Here is a 26,646-nt window from a genome sequence, read left to right as displayed (position 1 = left end):
ATAAAAATAAATAAATAAATAAATAAAGTTTTTGTAAAACTATGCTGCTGGTGGGCATGGGAAATGGTGTTGCTGCTATGGGAAACAGTGTGGAGATTTCTCAAAAAGTTAAACATAAAATTACCATATAATCCAGTAATTCCCTTCCTGGTATGTACCCAAAATAGAAAGCTGGGTCTCAAAGAGATATCTGCACCCATATGCACAGCAACATTATTTACAACAGTCCAAAGGTGGAAGCTACCCTGGTGTCTGGTGGATGAATGGATGACAAAATGTGCTGTGTCGTTCAGTGGAATATCATTCAGTTTTAAAAAGGAAAAAAATTCTGACACATGCTAAGCAAAGCCACAAAAGAACAAATACTGTATGATGCCATTTATATAATGTATCCACAGTCATCAAATTCACAGAAATAGAAAGTACATTAGAGGTTACCAGGGCTGGGGGAGAGAAGGTGTGTGAAGCGGGGAGGAGCTGGTGTTTAATGGGAACAGAATTTTATTTGGGATGATGAGAAAGTTCTGGAGACAGATGGTGATGACAGTTGTACAAGAAGGTGAATATAGACCTGGCTGGTGTGGCTCAGTGAACTGAGTGCCAGCCTGTGAAACAAAGTGTCACCAGTTCCATTCCCAGTCAGGGCACACGCCTGGGTTGCGGGCCAGGTACCCAGTAGGGGGTGTGTAAGAGGCAGCCACACATTGATGTTTCTCTCCCTCTCTCTCTCCCCCTTCCCCTTTCTAAAAATAAAATCTTAAAAAAAAGTGAATATATTCAACACCATGGAATTGCCACCAAAAAATGGTTAAAGTGGTAAATTTTATATTGTATATATTTTATCACAGAAACGTCATTATATATGATGGTATAAAGTAATTTGCCTAAAAAAGTACTCCCAAAACCCCTTTGACCACTTACCCTTACAGTGATTTCCTATTTATTTACTTTCCCTGTGCAGCAAAAACCTGCAAACTGCCTATTGTCATGTCTCTGCTCTCTCCTCCCTTTCCCCTCAACCCTGCTTTGCCCCTACCATGCTACGGAAGCCGCTGTCACCAAGGTCAGAAGTGCCCTCCAGAGATGTGCCCCATGGTCACTGACACAGTCTTCTTCCTCCTAAGGGCATTGCCACTGCATGGCTTTTGGGATAGCAGCTTGCTAGCCCACCTCTGGCCTCAAAGGTTGTTCCTTCTGCCTCCATTGCTGATTCCCCTCTCATCCATGAGCTCTTTTTTTTTTCTCATCCATGTTGGGGGACCCCTCCATCTACCCTCACCCTGTTGGTGCCCTCCTGTCTCATAGTTTTGAATGCCCCATCTGGATGCTGACAGCTGTCGACTCTGTATCTCCAGTCTAGGCCTTCCTCCGGAATTTCAGATCCATCTGCCCATCAACCCTTGGAAGTCAGCTGTGTATCTACTTCAGACTCAACGTGCCTGCTCTTCCCTGCCACCCACAGCTGTGCCCCTCAGAACTGACATGTGATTCACCAAATCCATTTCCTTGTCCTCTTGGCACTCAGCTAGGTCATATCCCCCACCTGCTGCCCCTGCAGTTAGGTGTGGCCACGAGAACAGGCAGAAGCAACGTCACTCCTTCCAGATCTGTGGTGCAGAAACCCACCACTTGACCCTCCACCTGCCCAGGGTGACCTCAGAAGGCACAAGTTAAAGATGACACAGCTCCTGTCAGTCAAGTCCCCGACAAGCCCCCACTCGCCTTGTACCAACTGGACTTAGTGTGAATGAGCAATAAAGTTCTATAGGTCAAGCCACTGAGGGTGCAGGCTGTATTTTTCTAGCAGCAGGTATGCAAGTATATAAGTATTTTGTGTTTTCTTAGATTCTGGATTTGTCTATTCAGCATTTATTCATCACAGGGCCAATTATTATTTTTTTTAAATCCTCATCCGACTATGTTTACTGATTTTATAAAGGGAGAAACATTGATGTGAGTTGCCTTCCATATGTAACCAACTGAGTATCAAACCTGCAACCTAGGTATGTGCTCTGACCAGGGATCAAACCTGCAACTTTTCACTGTATGGGACAACGCTCCAACCGAGTCACCTGGCCAGTTACTTTATCCTTGATACTCAGGCATTCGTGGCCTGATTGGAGAGACACAGCCCCTCCCAAGTCTAGCCAATTCTTAAGAGCACAGAGCTCCCCACTCCCCAGTGTGCCTTTCATAGGAAAACAACCAATCTATAGCCTATACCCCCCGCCACCTCCCACTCAAACTCTTACACAGCAAACCAGTATTTCCCCTGACCAGGTCCCAGACAACTAGAGACAGCCCTGTGCCGCAAGGCCCATTGGAATTGTTCATACTAACTAATCTCGGACTGTCCACCCTACCCTGTACTGCTGCCTTTCTCTTGGAAACCCCACCAAGGACCCTGGCTTTCCCCTTGCTCCTGTTGCCTCCTGGCCAAAGCCTGGTGCCCCCTTGTGGTCCTGTGTGGCATGGTATGCCCCTCCTCTGGGGAAACATAAAAATCTTTCACTGGTATTGGCCAATCTGTGTCCTCACTTAGTTACCTCTATAAATTAAAATTAAAATGAGAGCTCTAGCCAAGTGGTTAAGTTGGTTGGAGTGTTGTCTCACACACCAAAAAGTTGTGGGGTCAGTTCCTGGTCAGGACACGTGCCTAGGTTGCAGGTTGGGACATGCACAGGAGACCATGTTTTCCTCTCTCTCTAAAATCAATAAACATGTCCTCCAGTGAGGATTAAAACAGTTAGGTAGTAACCTTAAGGAACACAGTGGCCAATCCATCCTTCTAGTTGCTGAGGCTAAAGGGCTTGGTTGGAATCACCCTGGACTGTTCTGCTGTTAGACTTCGTATCCAGTCCACCAGCAAATCCTTCTGAGTCTACCTTCAAAATCGGTAGACACATACCGCTCCTCACTTCTCAGTACTTCACTGTGGCTCCTGGGGCCTTGCAGCAGCTTCCTTGCTGGTCTCCCTACTTGCTCCTTGACCCCTTTCAGACCTTTGAGAACCTAAGTCAGATGATGTCTCTCCTCTGCCCACATCCTCCATGGATGCATCTCTGAGTGCAACAGGATCCCAGAGGGTTCGACTCTCCTCCCCCCACACACACCGATGACGTTGTCACCTCCTTGCTCTTCTTCCAGCACAGCCAGCTCCCTCCATGGCCTCCAGGCTTTGCTCAGTGAGGCTCCGCCTGATCATCTTTTTAACAGTTGCAACAGGAGCCTGCCACAGTCTGGAACTCTCAAAGAATATAGGCCATTCTTGGGATTTCTCCTCTGGTGTGCGCAGGTGCACCCCCAGCACACAGAACAGTGATTAGTACATAATAAGTGCTCACAAGTGTTTGCTAAGTAAAATGAACACCAGAGCATTTTGCTATTTTAGTGTTATGCTACAGAACCTGCATCGCCTTCACCCTATGGGAGCCACACTTGGTGAGCCAAGGTTATGTGCATGAGAGCCTCTCTCTCATTTCAGTGGGGGAAGCTCAATTAATCACCCAATTTCCCTGTACATTGTCATCACCTGGGAACTTCAAGGCACTTGGGAGGTCGAGACAGAACTCATCTGGGAGCTTCTACACTTGAGTTTAAATAAACTCCCAAGTAAGCCGACTAGTGTGGCTCAGTAGTGGAGTGCCAGCCTGCAAAGCAAAGGATCATAGGTTCAATTTATCCCAGATTCAATTCCCAGTCAGGGTACATACCTAGGTTGTGGGCCAGGTCCCCAGTAGGGGGCACGTGAGAAGCAACCACACACTGATGTTTCTCTCCCTCCCTTTTCCTTTCTCTAACAATAAATAATAAAATCTTAAAAAAAAAAACCTCAGGTGATTCCAGGGTGCAACCAGGTCTGAGAAGCTCCACTCCAGTCAGTGCCAGCTGGGGGAGGGGAGGGTGGGGGCTGTGGAGCAATTATGGAGAGAAACAATGACTAATACAGTGAATGATGAGGCAAGCCAAAAATTCAGAAGGAAAAAATGGCAAAATAAACTTGAATTTTAGCATATGCTTTTCTACAAACCAAATGCCTTACATGTTTTTCCTGCTATGCACAAATGGGAAGCTTCAATCTTCAGATGTTTTGGAAGGAAAATCTGGAAGAAAAAGCTGCTCAATTGCAATGCAATTTCCAGGCCCTTTTTCTGTGTCAAAGCCAGCTGCCTGTTTCATAACTGAGCAATTTCAATGCCTTTCTCCTCTTGTGCAGTTCAAATCAATGGTGAGAGCACTGATATTTATAATTTCAGCTTTGTCCTGTCTTGCAGTTGGTTTCACACTTAACACACTCTTCACATTTTCTAAGGCTCCTCTGGATGGCTTAAAAGCAAAGCAAACTAAAGGTTAAAAATTGAGAATCTTAGAACGGAGATACGAAAGAGGGGTTTGTTCTGAGGATCAGAAAATGCCAATTTCCATTCTATTCCAGACTCTAGGAGGGCAGGGAACATGGCTTATTCTGGCATTGTCCCCAATACCCAGAATGGCACATTTCATGCAGCAATCCTCAGCAAATATTTTGTAGCAGCATTATTAAGCAAAAACTACATTTTACATGTGTGGAGCATTTTTATAATTTATAAAGTGCTTTCAAGAAAAGCGTTGAGCCATGGCTGGTGTGGCTTGGTGGACTGAGTGCCAGCCTGTGAACCAAGGGATTACCGGTTCGATTCCCAGTCTAGGGCACATGCCTGAGTTGCAGGCCAGGTCCCTAGTGGGAGTGTGTGGGAGGCAACCACACATTGATGTTTCTCTTCCTCTCTTTCTCCCTCCCTTCCCTTCTTTAAAAATAAATAGAGTCTTTTTTAAAAAAGCATTGAATCCTTAACAATTCTCTGATCCAGGGAGCCGTGGTTCTTTCCACTTTCCAAATTCGAATTCAGCATTTAGTTGGTGCCCAGGCCCCATCAGAATGTGGAGGCAGACCCAGGAGAACCCAGGAGAGCCCTGCATGCCATAGCTTTTTTCACTCCGCCAAACAACCAGTAAGTGCCGTCTTCAGCTAAGAGTCCAGCATGGGGAAGAGTCTATTCCTTTCCTGACACCACACCTCAGGAGAAACAAAGTTTATTATTATTGTTCCAACAACATGAGATCAGGGGATATACTCTTTATACACACAGGGGAACTTTGCCCTGATTTTAATGTAAATTCTCTAAGGATTTCAGCTTTCTTAAAATTTAAACCTTTTCAACATTATAAACAATTCCTCAAAAATTCATAGTGTTTCCAGCTGTGTTCCCTACACACCTAGGGGGGTGTTACCTGAAACCTAACACTGTAACAAGAAAGCCCAGGTCTTCTGCCATTAGTCAACATGGTCTGTCAAAATCCCCATCAAGCCTAACAGGCTGGGTTAGGGTCCTAGGCCACAGGGTGCAGAGAAATCAAGGGCCAGAACTTGCCACTTAAGTCTGACTTTAAGACATTGGCTGGTGCAGCCTTTTTGAAGACGAAGTGCTGTGGGGCTTAGGCATTTTCTTGGGGGATCAGGTGCAGAGGGGAGACAGGCAGCAGCCTATCCCCAGCCACACTGCCTGTACCAGAACCAGACTGTGAAGCAGATGGTGAACATACAGCTCTGTTTGCCTGTTTTCTGTGTTAAATAACAGTATAAATCCAGAGCACATACAAAAAAATATACAGAAATTAACAAAACAGAGCTCAAACAGAAGTGCTGAGTGTCTGACCACATTGGACTGAGGCAGGAGCAAGGGCACAGCACCGGGTCAGCTCTGGCGTGGGCCTCAGCCCACTCGAAGCCTGCGGGGATCTTGGGACATTTGATCGCCCAGAAGCCTCCAAAGCCACAGAGTCAGAAAGAGGACTGGTGTCATCTAACAAAACGGTTTCAATTTAGAAATAGGACAGACTCACTGCTTAAATACCTTTATTATTTTTTTAAAAATTATTTGGACATTGATAGCTCTGCAAAATACTTCTCCCACCCCAAACCTGCAAACCCCTTCCGCACATCCTCCCGAAAGAAATAAAAGTCGTACTTTGCACCCATTCACATCTAATTTTTAAAAACATATAAGACTCAAAATCAAATATTATTTTTCTTTCCCAGAACTCGTTAGTAACTTTAAACCAAAATGCAACATACTTAATGGCATTTCTTTTTAAAAATTAGCTTATCAGACTATTTTATGAGGAAAAAAAATCAATTCAAGGCCTTAGAGAGAATAGATATTCCCTGTTTTGGAAAGTAAATGACATTGAAAAGCCTCTTACTCCCCTGGAGTTTGTAATTTCCTCATCACCAACAGAACCAGCCCACAGGTGGACTTTCTACTTATCAGGCATTGCTCAGATACTTTGGAACTGCAGCTGAAAAGCTGTGAAGTGTAAAACAAAGGGTGAGTGGGAAGGGACAATTCCAGCACAAGGCAATGACAAGGCTGGGACCACAGAAAGGAAGCTTTCTGAGCAGTGGAATAAAAACAGCCAAATTCCTAAGACCCCACACCTCTCGGCAGGATTGTCTGGGGAGAGGAAGACGGTAGAAAATCTGCAATCTGCACTAATTTCTGAATGATGAATACAAGTGTCAACCAAAATATTGCACATAATACCAGAGGCATGTAAACCACTGAGAACATTCTGGAAAGAGTAACTGCAGATGGAGATGATCCCCAAGTGCCTTTAGGAACTGAGTGAGAGAGAAGGAGCTGATGTGATGGCATGGAAGTTACTGAGAGGAGGTGGAAAACAATCCTTTCCTTGTCCTCAATAGGTAGGTTTTATGCAGACAAATCTTCATCACAGACGTGTCCGAAAGATCTAATAAAGGTATCCCTTCTTCATTTCCCCCAATACAACTGGTGCACTTCATTATGGGGCTAAAAAAGGAAGAAGGAAATCCTACACAGAAGAACCCATCTGGCTAGCTGAACACTATCAATGTTTGCAAATGTCCTTCCCTGGCCATTCAACCAAGCCCACCAACCCACTGACCTCTCACAGCCACACAGAGGCCCTGATTTGCTCCAGAGGCAACCTCACCTCCCAGTGTTCTGAGTGATGTCTGCGTCCTTCAAGGAACTTGCAAAGTACAAATGCCATTTGTACTAGAAAAGTGGAGGGGTAGAAAAGTGGAGGGGCATGGGCCAGACAGCACAGCCCCACTGCCTCCTTCACTTGTAGGTGACACTGGGCAGCTAAAGCCACAGCACGTGTCAGCGCCTCCTCACTGTGCATTCAGCTGGGTTGAATAGACCCACCCACGTGTTGCCTTTTGGAGCTTTAAACTCAAGAAAACACTACTGACTCATCTCTGAGAATGGCTGTAAGTAATTTTCCTCCTGCAGGCACAGAGGAATGCTCTAGGGCTCCATGGCCCTGGCCTACCTGGATGAGCTGGTTATACCTCTGCATAAGGCTGAGGACCACACGTCGCAGCTGTCCTAACGCTGACTAACTCCTTTCCCATGTCATTCTCCTTTAAGGCATCCACTCACATTCAGTCTCAGTAACAAACAGTACATATGCCATTAAACCAAAATTCACTCCTTAAGAAGAAAATACTCCCCACCACTCATCTAGACTGAGGGCTTTGTGCTCTCTCATATGGCCCATGAGATGCAACTCTTGGCCTGTTCTGCTCCCGTTATAATGCTCTCTTATTGTGAAAGCTTTTCTTCCTGTACTCTAAGTCTCGTAAACCACCAGAAAACCAACCCGCCACAGCCCTGCCCATGTCCAAGGGCCATGGCTGATGCCAACCTACTAAGCTTTTCAAACATTAAACAAAAAAACAACACACACACACACACACACACACACACACACACTTACTTTGGCACGTGAGCCTTGAGTTACTTGAGCATGTTCATGTCCCTACCCCTCCCCGTCCCAATGTTTCAGTCGCTCTTTTGGGAGAGTGGTGGCCCCTTATGGGGATGAAAGAGATCTCCATGAAGCACTGCCGTGCTGAGTAGCAAAGGGGGAGGTGCAAGTGCTGAGCTGGTCCCCGGCACAGTTCTCCTGTTCAGCACTGTGATTTATGCAATGCTGCAAAACTTTAGTACCAGGGTGACTAGTTTCAAACTGCTGGTTGATTAAATATACATTTACATATAGATATAGGTATAAAAATTACTAAGTCAACATTTGCTGTTTTCAATGTGAAAACGATAAAATGTAATTCTGAATAATTGTGCATTTGCCATAGGGTCCTTGTTAAAGGGATCATAAAAATAATTTTGCAATAAAAAAAACTTTTTAAAAAAGTTTAGTATTGCCCTCAAGTTCAAAAGTTTGGAGTGAACGTGCTGAGTGAGCAGGACTAGAATCTGTTCCTGCCAGGGATCTGGAAGCCTTAAATTTAGTGACCCCAGCAGCAGGCCCAGGGACCCTGCCAGCCCCTGACCAGCTTGGTGGGAACATCACAGGGCTGGGTGGCGCCAGGCGACTCCGTTAAACAATCAGCCTCTGCCTCGTGCTTCTCGTGCTTCTTGGGTGGATGTTGCTGCAGCTCGCCAACTCCCTGCACAGAGCTCTGGGGGGCACACGGGTCCTGGGGCTCGGCTTTTTCTTGAGCTACCAGACTAAGCAACTGGGGGCGGGGGGCCACAATGGGGACCACTGAGCACCAAGGCTGAGGGTGGCCAGGGGTGGACCTTCTACTAGGCTGGAAGCGGGGATGGAGGAAGGAATGGGCATTTCAGTGATACAGAAGTTAGCTGTGCAGGAAGGAAAAGTGCATATAAGGTAGCTTAAAAACAGGGTCAGGGCAAATGGCCACAGAAGGGAGGAAGAATGGAGACAGCCCCCCCACCTGCCCTGCCAGTTGGCCAGGCCTCTGTGGGTCAGCACTCATGCTTTCTGATGCAAGTCTGCTCTCGAAGAGACAGGAACGCAGGTTCTCCTGGTTCTGGCAGGTACACGTTTTTCTTGGCAAAGTTCTTGTTTGCCAAGTTCAGTTTTATTTGGTTGCTGCTCTGAGCCACTGTCACCGGAATTCATAGATGGGTGCGCTGTGCTCAGGAACGTGAGTGAGGTTGAGCGACTGGTACCTGCAATGGGAGAAAAGACAGAGACAGAAGGCGGTGGTCTCAGCACCCCGGAAATCTGACAAAGGATGTTCAAAAAGAACACAACCAAAGCGCCAGACAAGCCACACACTTGGATGGAATGCAAATTCATCTTGGATTTCTTCAGCCGAGTAAAACCAGCCGAGTCTGGTTTTACTTCAATTTCTTCAGTTCATCTTCCTGAACTATGCATGACCTGAGCTGTGTTTAGGCCTCCTGCTGTAGTCATGAAGCAATTCCAGCGGTGTGTCTCACTTAGTGAGAGGCTCAGTGAGCTGGAGAGGAGATGCAGGCTGAAGCCTGGTGCTCACTCCTGCCTCCCTGATGTCCAGCATCTCCACTCCCTCTGGAGCGTCAGGCTGCAGCTCCCTCGGAGCCTCATGGGGAACACAGGCTCAGCCCAGTTCTCCCAGGGCCTGAAGAGAACACAGGAAAGGCAGCTTCACGGATAACCCTGTTTCACCCCTTATGTTCCTCTCCTCACTCTGCAGGCACGGCTCTTAGACTCAGAGGACACAAAGAGTTGGGAGGCGCCACCTGCAGTTCCCTGGGCATGGTGCTCCGAGGGGTCAGGCAGGTGCAGGAGAAACAGAAGCCAGGACAACCCTGCATGGGGTGGCGGCCCTCAGGGACAGTCAGAATCGCTGGTGTGGATATACCGCTCCCCTGATTTGTGTCACCCGGGGGAGTGGGGAGGCAAGAAAAAGCAGTTTACTGTTTACCAAAGTCATCAGGAAGGGTAATGCATCAGCTGTCAGAATACGCAAATCAAAATCATGAGATACTGCTTCATACCCACCAGGACACTACAACCATAAAGACATCATGACAAGTGTTGCTCAGGATATGAGGAAAGTAGAAAAATTATAACCCTCATGCATCACTGGTAGGAGATGCGAAATGGTGAAACTGCTTTTTGGTGGTTCCTCAGAAAATTAAAAATAGAATTATCATATGACCCAGGAATTCTACTCCTAGGTATATGCCCAAAGGAACTGAAAGCAAGAACTCAAACATATACTTGTACGCCCACATTCAGACTGGAATTATTCGTAACAGCCAAAAGGTGAAAACAACCCCAGTGTCTATCAGTTGGTGAATGGATAAACAAAATGTGGCCTATATCCTTATGAAAAATTAGTCAGCAATAAAAGGACTAATACACACTAAAACTCAGCTAAACCTTCAAATCACTATGCTAAGTGAAAGAAGACAGGCACAAAGGCCACGTAACGTAGTGTGTGATTCCATTTACATGAACATCCAGAACAGGCCAATCGACAGAGACAGACGGCAGATCAGTGGTCGCCTAGGGTCGGGACGGGACGGGGGAGCTGGGGTGGTGGCTGAGGGGTGTAGGCCTGCAGGGCTTCTTCCTGTGCTGGCGGCTACACGACTGTGGACACTAAAGGCCACTGAATTATGCACTTTAAATGAGCGAATTGTACAGTAAATGAATTGCATCTCAATAAAGCTGGTTTTTAAAAGAGAATTATGGAAAGTTTTAGAAACTTCTTTGAAAACAACTCACCAAAACTGTAAAAATGGTGGCCCTCAGAGGCACACAACATGAAGTCTGAGCCAACCCAGGGCAGGGTCGCTCCCAAATCACAATGTGTGAGAAATGTGAATGGAATAGGTGCTTCTGTACTCAGAGAAGAAATCAAGTATTTTATGATATGGTTCACTCTTCAGGTATAACAAGATACTTAAAAAGCAGTAAGGAGACAGGAAAATCCCCCAAAAGGTGGCGAAAACTAGCACTTGCAGTGGCATTTGGTCCTTCACCTCGAACCAAACACAGGGCAGGACTATCAGCTACCATGAGCCCCTGGGTCACTAGGCTAAAATCAGGTGCACATGGGATCTGCAAAGCCCTGGGACCAGGAGCACAACCACAAAATTAAAAAGGCTGCTGACAGCAAAATTCACACTGTCTGCAGCTGGATCTGACCTTTTAGCTACTGACTAGATTTGGGAGGAATGAATACAGAACCACCAAGACTGAGATAAGCAATGCAGGAAACACAGTGCTGCTTGGAGGTGCTTAGCAGTGTGCCCCTTCCCCTGGCCCTCCATTCCATCCCGTTTGCTCTGCTCTGTGCCTGAGGACGAGCTCCGCACGTGAGTGACTCCAGTCACTTAAAGAGGTCCTTAGCACCCAAATAGAGCACACACCCCATGTGGAGACCGGCAGTGAGCTCTCCTTTTGAATCTGGAGAGCTCTATTTGAGCCAGGGACAGCCGGGGCAGCGACCCTCCGGCCCAGCCTCTGGGGCTCCTTACCATTCTGAGCTCCTATGATAATAGTAGCCCTCTATGGAGGCTGCCGACTTCTGGAAGCAGATGTAGTAGAACCCGGCAAAGGAAGCACCGCTGATGTCTTTGATTGTGTGGTCTGGAACCAGGAACTGTTCCTACACACAGAGAGGAAGGTCAGTAACAGCACACAGTGAGCCCCCTGAGGCCTCCCTGTTAACTACCAGTGGGTGCTGGGTACTAAGGCCCCACTGGTGCAGCCCAGCTTGCTGGGCGATGGAAAGCCTCTGCATCTCCACCGGCCCGAGGAGGGCGCTGGTGGGCCCTGTGTGCAGCCTAGGTACTGATGTGGGAGATGGGCTTGAGCTTACCAGGATCAGCCACTAAGAGGAGGTGCCATGGTCAACACATCGCACAGATAAACCAATACCTCCTACTTCCCTTTAAGAGCCCGCAGACAGAACGGACTGGGCAGGGAAAGTTTCCACCCCACTCTAGGCCCTGTCACGAGGTCCCCAATCACCTCAAGAGCAGCAGGTCACCTCTGTTGACCTGTGGGTCATTCTGAGGGCAGCTCAATCACCACTGCCCTCATCATACCCCCTACAAAGCTCTATGCCTCACCAAAATCAACCAGGATATTACTGATCTTGATCAGGCCCCTTCTGAGAGGCAAGCTGGTTATCTCAGGCTGAAGCCAAGAGCTGCAAGACCCGTCCTGTGACCCACTCTCCCAGGGAGACCAGGTCAAAGGCCCCGGGCCCAAGGGGTCTGCTGAAAGCCCACAGATGAGTCACCCTGAGAAACGTTTTGGAGACAAAACAACTCCATTGCTTTTTTGATCTTTGACACCCTTTCCCCTTTTTTTCAACCTCTGAAATTGTAGTTTTTGTTTTTTTTTTAAAATCAGAGTAACATTGTTTTTTTTTTTAAGATTTTATTTTATTTTGTTTTTAGAGAGGGAAGGGAGGGAGAAAGAGAGACAGAGAGAAACATCAATGTGCAGTTGCTGGGGGTTCTGGCCTGCAACCCAGGAATGTACCCTGGCTGGGAATCGAACATGGGACACTTTGGTTCCCAGCCCGAGCTCAATCCACTGAGCTACACTAGCCAGGGCTGAAATTGTAGTTTTTTAAATTAATTTTAAGATGAGAACCGTACAAGACACTTCCTTTAACAGATAAGTCAGATGGCATACCCCCACCAGAGGGCAAGCCCCCAAGCACAGGGCTCACACCCAGCGGCACTCCTCAAAGGGGGTGATTCCACCCCCCAAATTACTACCTACACACAGTGAAGGTGGAAACAGCTCCTCTAAATGATCCGTCTACAGCCCTGACAGGCACAGCTCAGTGGGTCTGGCATTGCCCCCCCAAACAGAAAGGTCCCTGGATTGACTCTTGGTCAGGACACACGTCCGGGTCCTTGGGAGGGTGTGCGAGAAGGAGTAGAGCAACGTTTCTCCCCATATCAGTGCTCCTCTCCTTTCTCTCTCCCTTTCTTCCTCTTTCTAAAAATAGTAACACCTTTAAAAAAACAATTTGTCTATATGAAAGCTAGCAAGATTTCAAGATCAAATAGCTTTTCCTATAGACTGGGGAGTAGGGCTTGAAGGTAGGTGTATATTCACAGAGTGATTTAACAAACTTGCTTCATGAATTGCTATCTTGTGGTCATAACATAGTAACTATCACGCTACCAAATCAGGGAGCACATGTGAATTCTCAGGCCAAAGCCAATCCAGTGAGTCCAGCCTGATGGAGTTGTCTGAGGGCTGGTGAGTGGAAAACCTGAATTCCATTCCTGGTCCCTCACTTTCTGGGCTGGAGGGAGCCTGAGGAGCGGAGACTGCACGAGTGAGCCCTGGGCAAGAACACAGTGAGGAATAGTCACTTAAATGGCACTGAAGCCCATGGCTGAATAGGGGGCAGAGAATGACTGCATTCAAGGAGCATTAGGCCATCCCCTGAGTCCACAGAACACGAGAGCTGCTTTAGCCTGGAGGACAGAGGGCTTCTTGGGTGGGAGCACGGAGAGGAGAAGACACAAATGACAGTGTCAGGGGTGAGCACTCTGAGGCCTGAGTCCACCTGCTACCACTGAGAGTCTGACCACAGGGTGTCCAAAGTAAACCAGAGCACCTGGAGCCACGCAGGTCTTTTACAAGTGTGTGAAGTCCCCACCAGGAAGACACATGGGATTGAGCACGGGACATGGCGAGCAGGTGGGGCACACCACCGGAGCTGGCACAGGTGCAGAGCCACCGTGGGCTTACCTTCCATCTCATGAAGACATAGTCCCCGTTCTTCAGCTCTTCATAATCAAAGTCATCTGAATTAAATGATTTTGCATACTGATAAAAAGCCAGAAACTTGCCCTGAAAGCAAAGAACAGAGTAAGAGAATAAGTACCCAGCAGGAGAGGCTAGTGTGGGGCTGCCCTTGTGCCTGGGGCCAGCACCCAGCACCAACTCGGGGGTGTGATGGCTGTCCATGTGGTGCCAGCGAGAGCAGTGGAAGCTGAGGGCAGGAAAGAGAGCCTCGGTCACCCCGGCACACTCAGACCTGGGCTCAGGACAGAGGCCTACCCTCGGCCAGCCCCTGTGGCTGAGGAAGGGCAGCAGCATGGAACAGATGCAAGTCTAGGAGCCTTTTCTCAGAGCACTTGACCACAGACAGAGTTTGCTTCCTTTAACAAGTGAGTCAGGACCAGCAAGCAGATCCCTGCAGACAGGCAGGCAGACAGCAGCCCAGGGACTGGTGGAACCACTCAGAGCCTGCAAGCCAGGGGCAGACTGCGCTCAGGGAGGCGGGCCCTCTGGCACAGTACAGTGCTGGGGACTGGCTAGGTAGGTAGAAATGGGAAACAGGCAGTATGCGGTTAAGTTAAAAAAAAAAGGAGACTAGAAATATGTTACAAAACTGTGTCTTATGATCCCCATTTTGTTCAGAAAAAAAGTACAGATACTCAAACAAGACCCAGGAAAAGGTTAATATCTGCTTTAGCTCTAGTTGTTGTCATGATAGGTGACTTTTTTCCTTTTGCTTTTGCTTTTTTCTCAAATATTTTTAAACAAGCATATATTAATTTTAGAAGAAAACATCTTAAGTGAGATTACAGAGATATTAAGTCACAGAATGTTACGCGCATATTTTTATTTTAAGTAGATTAATTATATGGAATCTTGACTTTATAATATCACTGTAACACCAATGTAAAACACCACACAGAAAATCTGAGGGTGAAATGCAATGTCTCCAATTCCAGTTTACAAAGGAAAAAGGACATCGCGGGTGGAGTCTGTAAGACACGGCATCCCTGACAAATGGAGGCACCATGCAGACCTGCAAGAGTCCTTTGCGGGCTTGGAGTCCCGGGAGCTGCTGAGCACCACAGTCCGAAGGCCCAGCTTCTCGTTTCACTCAGTCAGCACACCCGTGCCAAGGGGGATCTTTGTACCTGTTCTGCTCAAAATATTTCAACTCAGCCTAACAGAGGCTAGAGTCCCAGATATTTTCCAGAGCTCTAATGGGAAGTCCATGGGAAAATCAGAATTGCTTTCCAGGTATTCAATGTGCAGCCAAGCTAGCCCCAAACTGGGGCTTCACTGGGCCCCAAAGACCTTGCTCTTTGAAAGGACCAATCTGAGATGGAAAACTAAGTTGAATGGAGACAAGCTGTGGTTCACAACAAAACAGGCCCTCACTGGGTGCCACAGAGCCCAGCACCACGCTTGGATGCTGGCACTCATCGGTCACCACTAGGGCTCTGCCAAAGTTTTTGGATACACAAGTCTTGTTCATTCTCTCGTATTACGGAGACACAAAGGACTGTCAGTTTTAGTGGTCTCTTTGATACAATAGTCAAAACGTGTAACTTTAAAAAATGCTCTAAAAAGCTCAAATCTAAATTTAAATTTAATCAAACTCAGCCTTTGATAGATGTTCCTTTCCTAACTCAAGAGAAAAACATTAATAAACAAAGCAGCTTCCCTACAGTAAAGGGAACTCAGATGAGGGTCTGGCTGCAGCAGGAGTCTTCTCCGAGCACTGCTATGCCAGAGTCAGGAGAGACAGTGAATCTTCCTTACTAACACAAACAATAGTTTCTGATTGGCTTAGAGGGTGAACATGATGGACTTCCTGGTGAGGAATATACCAAAATATTAAATTTTAATATAAAATTCCTGGTGAGGAATATTAAACCAAAATATATCATTGCCGTGGCCAGCTAAGTCAAAGGCTTCTATGAGAAATGGGTTTTGGACAACAAGACTAGTGTGACAGCTGAAGGAGAGATCGCAGGGCAGAGCTCACTACAGAGGAATGAGACCATGCCCCACACCTGCCAGCTGGGGGCAGGGGCTGGTTTTCTCCACTGGGTCCTGCCAGGACTGGAAACTGGGCCTTGTCTCTCCAGAGCCACGAGGGGAGGAAGCCTCCAGCGGTTTTGCCAAGGGGGGGGACAGCCTTCTAGGAGCAGCACCTCTGTCTTGGAACCTGAAGTCTGAGGCCAGAGGCCACCAGTGTATGTTTCATAGGATTTCCCCAAGTACAGGAGATTAGAAAGGAACTGTAGACAGGAGATGGACAAACAGAAAGGACAGGGAGATGGTGGTAAAACCCTGAGGGCCAAGCTCCTTGGCTCCCCCTAGTGGCCCAGGGCGGTCAAAGGTTTACTCACCCAGTGTTTCCGGTCAACATCTTCATCTGCATCCCACTTTCGAGTTAAGAAAGGGTGTTTTTTGCTGATTATTTCTCCTTCAAAGAAGGTTGTAAGGGTTGGATACTCCTATGGTAAAAACCCAAATATCAAAACAAGATACTGAACAGGAATTTTAACCTTTTACAAAGGAAAAATCAACCTTATTTTAGCTTCTTCCCAATATTTAAAAAACAAACACAAAAACCAATCACTCGGCTAACCAACAACAACCTGGCAATTTGCCAATGGCTGTGCTGAGAACCCAAACGGAAGATGCCCGGAGAGTGGATTATCTCTTGGACTTCGAGGACTTTACCAGAAGCACAGAACTTTCTCCAACTTCACTTGTTATGTGTTGATCACTCAAAAGAGAATTTGGACTATTCCCACAAGTAAGTTCTGAATATTCCAATACACAAAGAAGATGGTAACTAAGTAGATTGTACTTTCCAAGGAAAACATCCAGCCTCCAAAATTATGGCCCTCACAGCTAAGCCTCCCTCAAACCGCAACCTGGCCCATTGGTTTTCACACCGGCTCAGTGCTTTGTCCCTTTTACGCCAATTCTTCAGGTTTCTAACAGTGGATTTTTTAGTAGAATACCTTAATATACTTGATATGTTTCATTCTATCATCATATAAACAAAGGTGATTTATACTAGAAAAATATATGTAAATTGGATCTGCAATTGAAAATCATAACTGAAAAAGAATTCTGTTGGAAAAATAAATAAGCTGTATTCCTACTTGAGCGCTTAGAATACTCCTGATAATTTTATTTGCTATTTGTTTATCTGCTAAGGAGGCACCAAATTAATGGAAGAAAAATTAACATGGTAAAAAGCCAACCATTTCTCTGCATTTGTGAAAAAACCACCCCACACACCCACCCATCCTCAGCCCAGCTGCCAGGCCCCCAGGGTTTCCTGGGAGCGGGGCAGTGACAGCAGTGCCCAGCAAACCACAGTCACAGTCCTAACATCCATGAGACCCCAGAGGTCCCGCTTTCTTCTCCAGGCCCTACATTAAGACTCTCTTGTTCTGTGACAAACATCTATACATGTTTAAAATATGTCTGCTCCAGTGGCTTTGCCTCTTCTCCCAGCTCAACCTGACCCGTAGCTTGGCAGCTGCGTGAAGGGGGCAGCTGCTCAGGTTTGGTGGTGGCTAGGAAACAGCATTGCCACCACCACTGCAGTGATGGAGGGGCCTGCTGCACGGCACACTGCAGGGCATACCAGTCTCTCAACAGAGAACCTCCAGATATTATAGACTTAACCTCCTCAAACCACAGCCCCCTCACCCCAACACTGCTCCGGGTTCTTCACACAGATATTTATATACACAAAGTGAAGAAATGAAAGAGAAACTTTCTAAATGGAAACCTGATTTTAAAGGTATAGACTAAATCACACTAATCTGTTTTAGGAAGGACTATTAAGGAAAGAAAGTTCTCCGTAAGTTAGCACCCGACTCAAGCTTTTAAATGAAAAGCTATAGTACTGGTTGGTATGGCTCAGTGGACTGAATGCCGGCCTGAGAACTAAAGGCTCACTGGTTTGACTCCCTATCAGGGCACGTGATTGGGTTGTGGGCCAGGTCCCCGGTTGGGGGCACATGAGAGGCAACCACTTGATGTTTCCCTCACACACCAATGTTTCTTTTTCTCCCTCCCTTCTTTTCTCTAAAAATAAATAAAATCTTTTTTTAAAAGCTATATACAGTGTGGGGCAAAGGTAGGATGACAGTTTTTCATATGAAAAATACAATAATAAATAATAGAAGAATAAACTCTGTGTTTACATACAAATAACTGCAATTTTCTTATTCACAACCTTTAATATGTTCTAAAACTTCCATAAAAGAGAAAAGAAAATGGTAAGATGGTTTATTATAATACAATGAAAATACTTATGGTTCAAATCTCATTTTCTTAACAAATGATTCTGCACTGACTTCTTCCTAAAAACATTTTAGCCAGTATATCAGGGTGACTCTAAAGTCCCCCAAGTTCAGAAAATTAAATAAAGTACTTAATGAATTAGAGCTACTATGTATAGAAGTCACCAAAAAGACAGTATCTCTCAGTGAAGGAACAGGAAATTTAAGCACCTGACTACAGCCAAATGGGTGGTGTTCACAGAGCCAGAGAAAGAACTCTGCAGCAGAAGGGAGGGAGAGGGACATCAGAGAGAAGCCCAGCCAGCACCCACCTTTCGCCCCCCAAGCCTGTGCAGGCTTCTTACAGAGGCCTGGTTGTTGCCAGGCACTTAAGATGTACCACCCACTCGCCCTCAGATTCCAGGCTCACTGAAAACTGTCTGGTGACAGCTCTGGCTTTCCGTGTTGGCCTGCCTCCTGGGGGATCAACATCCAAATAACCAGTAAGTCAAAGAGAGCTTCTGGATCATGCATGTAACTTGTTTTGTAAGTGTGTAAACTAGCACTCTGTTCACACATTGGTCCCTTGTCTCCCTTGTTCTGAGCAGGTTTAGCACAACCTCAGAGGGAGCTTCTAGAGCTTTCCAAACTGGTGTAGTGAACAAGTGGGAGTCTGATGTGACTCCCCCACGCTGGGGCTCTCCTTAGGCCCCATGCAAGCTGCCCGCCAGAGGACTCCCCAGGGATGATCCCTCCCCCTACTGCTGGCTCAGAACTGCAAAGAGAATGTTACTTGACACCCATTCCTCACAATTCTGGGATTTCATTTCCAGAAGGCACACAAACTTTAAAGCTGTGCTAGTTTGTGAATGTGAGGTCGCAAAGAGGCAAGTGAGCTCCAATTTAATAGTTAATTCCATATTGTAAATAAAGAAAGATTATAACTGAAACCCAACCATTTAAATACTTTTATTAAAATAAATTACATACTTGAGACTTTAATAGCTGTAAGTAGAAAAGCAGACCAAAATGAATAACTGCATTTTATAAGACTGGTATAAAGTCACTGTCAGCCTTTTTTGCATTTTACTAATTATCTACAGTGACTTTGTATTAGATTTAAAATTTAAAAAGTTATTAAGAATTTGCACAACACCACACCTATACTAAAAGCCCATGAACAGCACATTTTAAATGGGTAAGCTGTATGGTATGTAAACTACACCTCAGTAAAGTTACTAAAAAATGTTATTTAAAAACATGGATTCAAAGAATCCTCAAGTTGAGCATGACTCGGAAGCCTCAGGAAACACATGAGCCTTTCTCTAACTAAATAGCACTTCAGCCCCATAAGTGAGTCCACCACTCAACCTGGATCTGACCACTCTGGGGAGGGCGTGTGCTCCTGAGGCCACTCCAGGTCCAGGTGGGCAGGACTGGCCAGGATGGTGGTCTCCGAGTCCAGGCCACGAACAGCTGTGGCCCTGAGCTGGCCTCCATTGGAGGGCCACGCCAGCACCCCCTCCTCAAAAGAGCCTGGCTATCTGTGACTCAGAGGTGGGGCTACCGTTCCTGACGGGAAGTTCACAGCAGTTCTGTACACTGTTTGGGGATTTTTAATGCCACTTGGCATTTCTGTGCAACTTCCTATGACCAGAATGACTGATCTTTAGAATCAACATTAAGTATTCTGCATTACAAATGTTCCTGGTTTCCTTATGAAGTTAAATGTTTATGTTCTGTACTCAATTAATCTGGCTGCCTAAGAGTTGAACATATTCTGTTTACTATGGGTTTTCTACTACCACAAATTCAAAGGTTAGCTTCCTTCATTTTGCTAATCCCTACTTGACTGGATAAGTTTCCAGAGGTCATGCAGTGATTACCTTTTCATCTCAACAACAAACTTCATAGGGAATTCTCAACCAAACTCCTGACAGAGAAGGAGGAGAACCAGATGGAATAGAGGAGACAGAAAGAATTGTTTGGAGACTGAGGGATAATCAGGGCCTTGTTGGTATTTCACAATGTATCACATTATAATCCACCACTTCTATTACATTGTTTCCTCCCCACTAGGACAAGCCCCTTGAGTAGACAGAACAGGTATTTTTAATTCTCATTTTATAATGAGGAAACTGAAGGGAAATTAAAGGTCATGGAGCCAGTAAGGGACAGAGGGAGAATGCTACCCGGCTCCTTTCCACGGCTCCCTGCAGCATTCACAGACACTGCTGGGCCATCAGCACAGTGAAGACAGATCAGGTCCACAGGACACTGCAGCCAGGCCCAGCCCAGCCCTCACTATGGAGTTAGGCGGCCAGTTCAGTCCCCTCCTTCCTCTTCCTGTTTACTCGGTAGTGGGAAAAGAAAGGATGCTCTCTCTCTTGCTTCCTATGTTTCCAGGAGTTCTGTGGTTTAAAAAGTGGTTCAAAGAAAAGAAAACACTCTATATTTATGTAGCAGTTACTTCTATTAGAAAATGGTCACTTTTCACTGCTCCAGTGAACTAAAGAACTTCAAAGACCTCGTTCTCAAAGGACTGATGCTTATTTCAGAAACTGTTAAGCTTATGAGGGTGGTAGCTATATTCTTATTTTTTCTCAAAAATGATTAAAAATGAAGTCAACAGTATTAATCACATTGTGACTTACTCATAAACTTTAAAGATATACAAATCTGTATACTTTCTAACAGAACACATCAAAACTACATGCTTTATGCTCATCACACAATAACAACACTTAGAAACAGAGCACTTTAATCAAGACTCCAAGAGTCGAAACTACTTGCCCTTCACACTGAGACTGTTGAGTGTGCAGTTTACTTTCTAGTTCTAGTTTGTTTATATGAGTGCTTACCTCAGTAAGGCCTTTAATCTTCAGGTATCCACAAAGATAAGAGTTGCCCATGTCCACATGCTGGAAAGAAAAGACACACAGCCTCGTTACAAACGGAGGACAAGCCAAGCTGGAGTTACTTCCCGGGGTCATCGCTGAGACCAAGTGGAGAAAGGGAGGCCTGAGGTCAGCGCTCAGCCTGGGGCTCACCAGCCTCAGAGACCTGTGTGAGTCTTCTCCATCCATCTGCCTGGTCAGATGAAGCTCAACTTCACTTGGCTGAATATCTTGGGACCAAAGTTCCTTCCTGGACCCGTGAGCTCGCTCTAGCCTCACTTTTGTACTTTCTCCAACACCAGTCTCCATTGGTTCACAGACTTGGTGCGTCATCAGCCAGTGGGCCTCCATTTCTTCCTGCACATGTGGTGTCACTCCTAACCTGGGCTTCATCTGCTTGGTAACATCTTTCTGGCCTATTTCTGTCTCCACGCTGCTAAATCACTGGCCTATGAGTCCACTCCTTCCCTCTATTCACACTAAGTGCCATCCCACATTATTTATGAAATGGGCAGAATATTCAGGAAAGGCATGTTTCAAAGACTTATGTGGTATAAATTTGTTATAAACCAAAATGACAAGCCCAAATCCAAATAAACTGTGAAGGCCTGCTCTGCCCATGAGGGTGCTTGTATTTCTTGATGAGGAGAGGAGCCTAAAATAAACAGAAGTAACAGGTGTAGGTTTTGAGGTTTAGCAGCCACCCATCAACCTATTTCCTATTTTTTCACACTGGCAGGGCCCAGATCTTGTTTAACCCTGGCCTTGCAAGACCTGGTCAACCCTGATGGATCCAAGGCAAACACATGCCCCCTTCCCCTTGTGAGTTGTCGGTTTAGGGGTGAGGTACCTAGTTCTCGCCAATTACATGCATGTATCAGTCTTCTGCGTGCTTCTGAGAAAAATTCTGGCTTTTGGAGAAGCTCTTTTTCTTCCCCTTGTGGTGGCAGCCACCTAGAGATCATGAGAAACAGTCTGGGAAACACCCAGGATGGCGGCTCAAAAAATGGAAAGAAAAGGGCCCTGAGTGAGCCAATCCAGATTAAGCTACCTCTAAACTTTGTGTCATGTGAGATAACAGGTTCACTTATTCTTGAAGCTATTTGGAAATGGCATGGTTACTTGTAGCTGAATGCATACTAACTAGTGTATTTTACCTCAATCTATACAGACTCATCCTGAATAGGCAGGTTTTCAGATTTTATGACAATTAGGCTTATTTACAAAGTAAACCCCTGGAATTAAAGCAAAACAAAGTACAGTGGTGCTGTAGCACATTGCCATTTTAATGTTAAGAAACTGGAAAATCTTCGTGGAATGTATCAGCTTTGGGGACTCAACTGCTTCCAATTACACTGTAAATCAAACACTAAGGCTATCCTCAAAAACTGTAATGAGCTCACTCAGCCAGATGAGGTCAGCACCAGAGCAAATGGCTTCAATGAAGCTAAAGTGCTCCCAGTTTGGTGCTGGTGACAAAAGTATTCCATGTGAAAACTGCCAAAGCATTTTAAATATTCTCATCTGCTGACCCTGGTATTGGACGTTATCTAAAGCAGCTGATCTGTACTAAGTTGGTTCAGCAAAGAACTTATTGAAGGATACACAATTCTAACCTGAGGCCTTAAATTTCATGTATGCGATTCTCACTGAATTCAATATAGCTTGGGATCTCACAGCTGCTGGAAAGGGTATCAGGTGGCAAGGATACTTGCTAATAAGATTAAAACTTTAACTGTAAATTGGCTAACACTTTGCATGCATTATTGCAAGAATCATAATTTTAATTTGGCTTCCATTCAACCATGTGTCTCTCTCATTCTGCCCAAATTGATCTTGATGGCTGTTGAACTCGAATACACCACAGTATAGAAAGCTTTAACTGAACAACAGGCCAGCATCTCAGTGAGAGCAACATGGCATTTTCAAGAAGGTCTCACAGAACAGCTGTATCCAACAGCTGCTCTTTTTGATATTCCCTTCACACTGGCCCGGGCCCTCACTTTACTCTTGGCTTCTTGGATGGCAGAGGAGAAACAACAGTCACAGTAACCATCACCACCACCAACACACCCAGTCAGGATCTCACAAAGTTTGAGGAACTCTTTCAACTGGAATCTCAAACCAAGAAAAGCACTCCGATGAGCACAGAAGAGACGTGGAACGTCACCAGTCATTAGGGAAATTCAAATCAAAACCACAGAGAGGTACTGTCTCACCTCCTAGGTTGGCTACAATCAAAAAGAGGGTCAAAAGCAAGTGTTGGTGAGGATGGGGAGAAGTTGAAACCCTCCTACCCTGCTGGTGGGAAAGTAAGGTGGTGCAGACACTTCAGCAATTGGTCTGGCAGTTCCTCAAAATGTTAAACATGGAGTTAGCATGTGACCCAGCCATTCCACTTTTGGGTATCTATCCAACAGAAATGAAGACATATGTCCACACAAAACACTGTACATAAGTGTTCACAGCAGCATTATTCATAACAGCCAAAAAGAGGAAACGGCCCAAATGTCTATCAACTGATCAGTGGACACACAAAATTGTTGTATCCCATATAATGGACTATTACGCAACAATAACAAATGACGCAGGCACATGCTGCTATAAGGATGAATCCTGAAAACACAAGAAACTACACACAAAAGGCCACACATTGTATAATTCCATTGATGTGAAATGGCCAGAATAAGTAAATCTTAGAAAATAAATTAGTGGTTCCCTAGGGTTGGAGTGGGGGTTACAGCTTAGGGTTTGGGGTTTTGTTCATGTTTCTTGTTTCAGTGTGGTGAAAACGAGATTACAGTAATGGTTATACGCCTTCTGTGAATATACTAAAAACTACTGAATTGTATACCTTCAATGGGTGATTTGTATGGTATGTGAATTATATCTAAATAAGGCTGTTGTGAAAACAAAAGAAAGTAGGGGAGAGGATGAGTTATAAAAAGGCTGCAGCATTCTAAAAAACCAGTCCTGGCTGGGAAAAAAAAAACAGATGAGGGGGCAATTCACATGCCACTGAACCTCAACATTGGGCACTGGCTTCCCAGACAGATGGTGGCCTTCCTGGGCATGACCGCTGACCCCACTGTCACACCCCCTACTCCCGGGCTCCCAGCCATGGGCTGGTCTGGTGTCTGCTCTGGGCCTCCCTGAGACCTAGCAGTCATGCACCAACTCAGTCAGCACTTCCACCAGTTCACAAGGAAACTGCACCTGAGAGAAATTCAGAAACAACACACTGCTGACAGAAGACTAACTGCCGCAGTAACCAAAGCAGACTCCTCTCTGACACTTGGCTCCCCTGCCAGTTCTTCCTCAACATGTCAGAAACCATCAAATTACACAATGGGCACAAACTCAGGATCATCCCAAAAGTCTTCCATACCAGGGACCTCACTTTCAGAATTTTATGATTAGTTGCAAACAACGTGTGCTTTTGTACTAAATTCTTACATTTCAAGCAAAAGAAGGGGTATCGCCATGAGGTATTAATTATAGACTGAAATACCTCATCCATGAGTTTTTCAATTACAACAAATACCATTGGCTCATAATAGAAATTTAAGTTTATGGCCCAAAGATAAAATTACTATGAAGATGCAGCTCTCCGAATCCAGAGAAGAGGGTATTTTTTCCCACAAAATAGTAAAAAAAAAAAAAAAAAAAGAAGTTGATCAATGCTCTACAGTTAGCAGAAAGGAAATGTGCCTCCATTGTCTTTTGGGTGGGAGACATACTTGCTCAGAAGAGAGACTGTTTAAGAATTAAAATGTAAAAGGGCAAAGGGCAAGTATATGGAAAAGACATTCTACCTTCTGCCCCCACACATGGCAGCGGTGAGGCAGCACACTAGGACCTCAAACCTTCTTTGAGGGCTTTGGAGGGGTGTTTGGAAACAGCCTAGGAGGTGGGTGTCAGGCTAGGACAAAGAGGACAGTGAGGTGGGGAGTGGGTCTTGAAGCAGGCCAAGGTAGATACAGAGGAGGAACATTTTTGGAGGGAGGAGAGAGAAAGGGAGTATTTAAAAATATGTGAAATGTACTACCATATGCCAAGAGGGATAAGGTGCAGGAAAGGGTCCAGGCAGGTGAGGCTGGAGTTCCAAAGCTGTCAGGGGCTGCCATCAGGTACTCAGAAATCCAGGTCCAGTGGGGGGCGGGGAGGTGGAAGGGCATGGGAAGGAAATATAAGGGTGAGAAATACAACTGAGTGAGGTAGGGCTCCCAGTCCACCGCTCTCAGAGGCTGGGAAGTAGCCTTGGCTGTGTGAATAGAATTTAAAAAACCCTTTCTTGGAGCCAGAAAGGAAGAAGATGAAGGTAGGAGGTGGGAAGATCTGGGTATCGAGGTCAGGGCAAGTAGCCAGAGAACATGGGTAGGAGCAAGAGAAGCCTGGGAAAAGGGCCTAGGTGTGAGGCAGCTGTGAGGAGCTGGGCGTGGAGACCAGAAAGAGACTGGGGCGGCGGGGGAAACAGGCAAAGGAGACTCGACCCTAACAATGTGAGGAGGCCTGTCCCGCTGCACCCAGAATGTGTGCCTAATATGGGGGGTGGGGGGCCAAGGGCCAGGAATCGGTTGTGCTGGGGGGGGGGCTCTCGGTCTCAGAGGCGAATGGAGGGAGGGTGCCCCCAAGTCTGAAGAGGTTGATGAAGCTCTCCCAAGAAGGAAACCGTAGGAGAAGGTTTCCTGGGACTGAGGAAAGCGGGGGGGGGGAAAAACAGGCATATCTCAGGTCTGCGAAAATCTGACATGGGCCTTGCCACGGAAGGGTCCCGAATCAGAAGAAGCCAACGGAGAGTGCTTCAGGGTCTGAAGGGGGCTGGAGGGAAGGCTGGTCTCGGGACAGGTCTCGGAGAGCAAGGACCCAAGTGTGCGGGTGGCCAGGCATGGGGGGCTTCCGGATCCCAGGAGGGCTGGTCGCGGGCTCCAAGTATGGGAGTGTTTGGGGTCTGCCAGGAGCTGCTCACAACAGGCTCCGGATGTGAGGGGCAGGTCAGGGTTGGGGCTCGGCGAGTGTAAGACACCAGTTGGGCAGGTCCCGGGGTGAAGCGCCGGGTGCAGGAGGCCCGGCTGCGTGGGCCTGGTCCGCGGCTGCGGGCTCGAGGAGCCGGGGGCAGGCACGGCCGTGAGCGCCGCGAGGAGGCCCTCGGGCCCCGGCCCGGCCCGGCCCGGCGCTCACCTGCAGCACCACCTCTACGTCGTACGAGTTCCCCTTGCTCTTCTGGTGGCCGCGGAACTTGGAGCCGCTGTAGAGCAGGCTGGTGGCCACGCCGGGCTGCTGGGTGTTGATGGGTGGCGGCGGGATGAGCGAGGCCGCGGAGGCGACCGAGGCACCGGCCGGAGGTGGACACTCGGTGCGGACCGGCATCGCGGGGTCCCCCGGAGCCAGGGCTGGGGGAGGGGGAGAGGAACCGCCGCCGCCGCGCGGGAGCCGAGAAGGGTGGCAGGGAGGGAGGGGCCGGGGCGCGCACGCGCTGGGTTGGGACGGGAGGGGGGACCACTCGCCCGCTGCCTGCGGACCAACCGCTCCGGCCGCCACCGGGCCCCCGGGACCTACAAGAAGGGCTCCCGGGTCCTGAGCTGAGTACCCCTCCCCACTTGCCCTCGCGCGCGCGCGCGCGCGCACATACACACACGGGCACACACGCGCGCGCGCGCACACACACACACACTCACTCACTCACTCACACACCCCTTCCGATTGGCCCGGACGCGCCTGGGGGTCTGGAGCAGGCTCAGGCGGCGCTCTCACCCATTGGCGGGCAGAAGAAACACGTGGTGGGGTGGACCAGGCACCCTCTGGGACTTGTAGTCTTCTTGTGGAAGCGCGGCTTAAAGGGGCGGGGCAAGGTGCGTTTG

The 26,646-nt window shown here is 47.0% G+C and overlaps 1 protein-coding gene across 1 annotated transcript; it reads right to left on the bottom strand.

The window, feature by feature from the left end:
• Positions 1-5,879: 5,879 nt before the first annotated feature.
• GID4 (GID complex subunit 4 homolog) lies at positions 5,880-26,451 on the bottom strand. Its single transcript, XM_028534478.2, is given in 7 exon segments — positions 5,880-9,026; positions 11,331-11,461; positions 13,579-13,680; positions 15,987-16,094; positions 20,750-20,809; positions 25,967-26,187; positions 26,190-26,451. Coding segments are annotated over 7 exon segments (912 nt in total). The 5' UTR covers positions 26,416-26,451; the 3' UTR covers positions 5,880-8,962.
• Positions 26,452-26,646: the final 195 nt, after the last annotated feature.

Source organism: Phyllostomus discolor, chromosome 8, assembly GCF_004126475.2.
Source record: "Phyllostomus discolor isolate MPI-MPIP mPhyDis1 chromosome 8, mPhyDis1.pri.v3, whole genome shotgun sequence".
Taxonomy (NCBI): Eukaryota; Metazoa; Chordata; class Mammalia; order Chiroptera; family Phyllostomidae; genus Phyllostomus; species Phyllostomus discolor.
The sequence above is the reverse complement of the archived record's forward strand: the minus strand, read 5'-3'. Positions and strand labels throughout refer to the sequence as shown.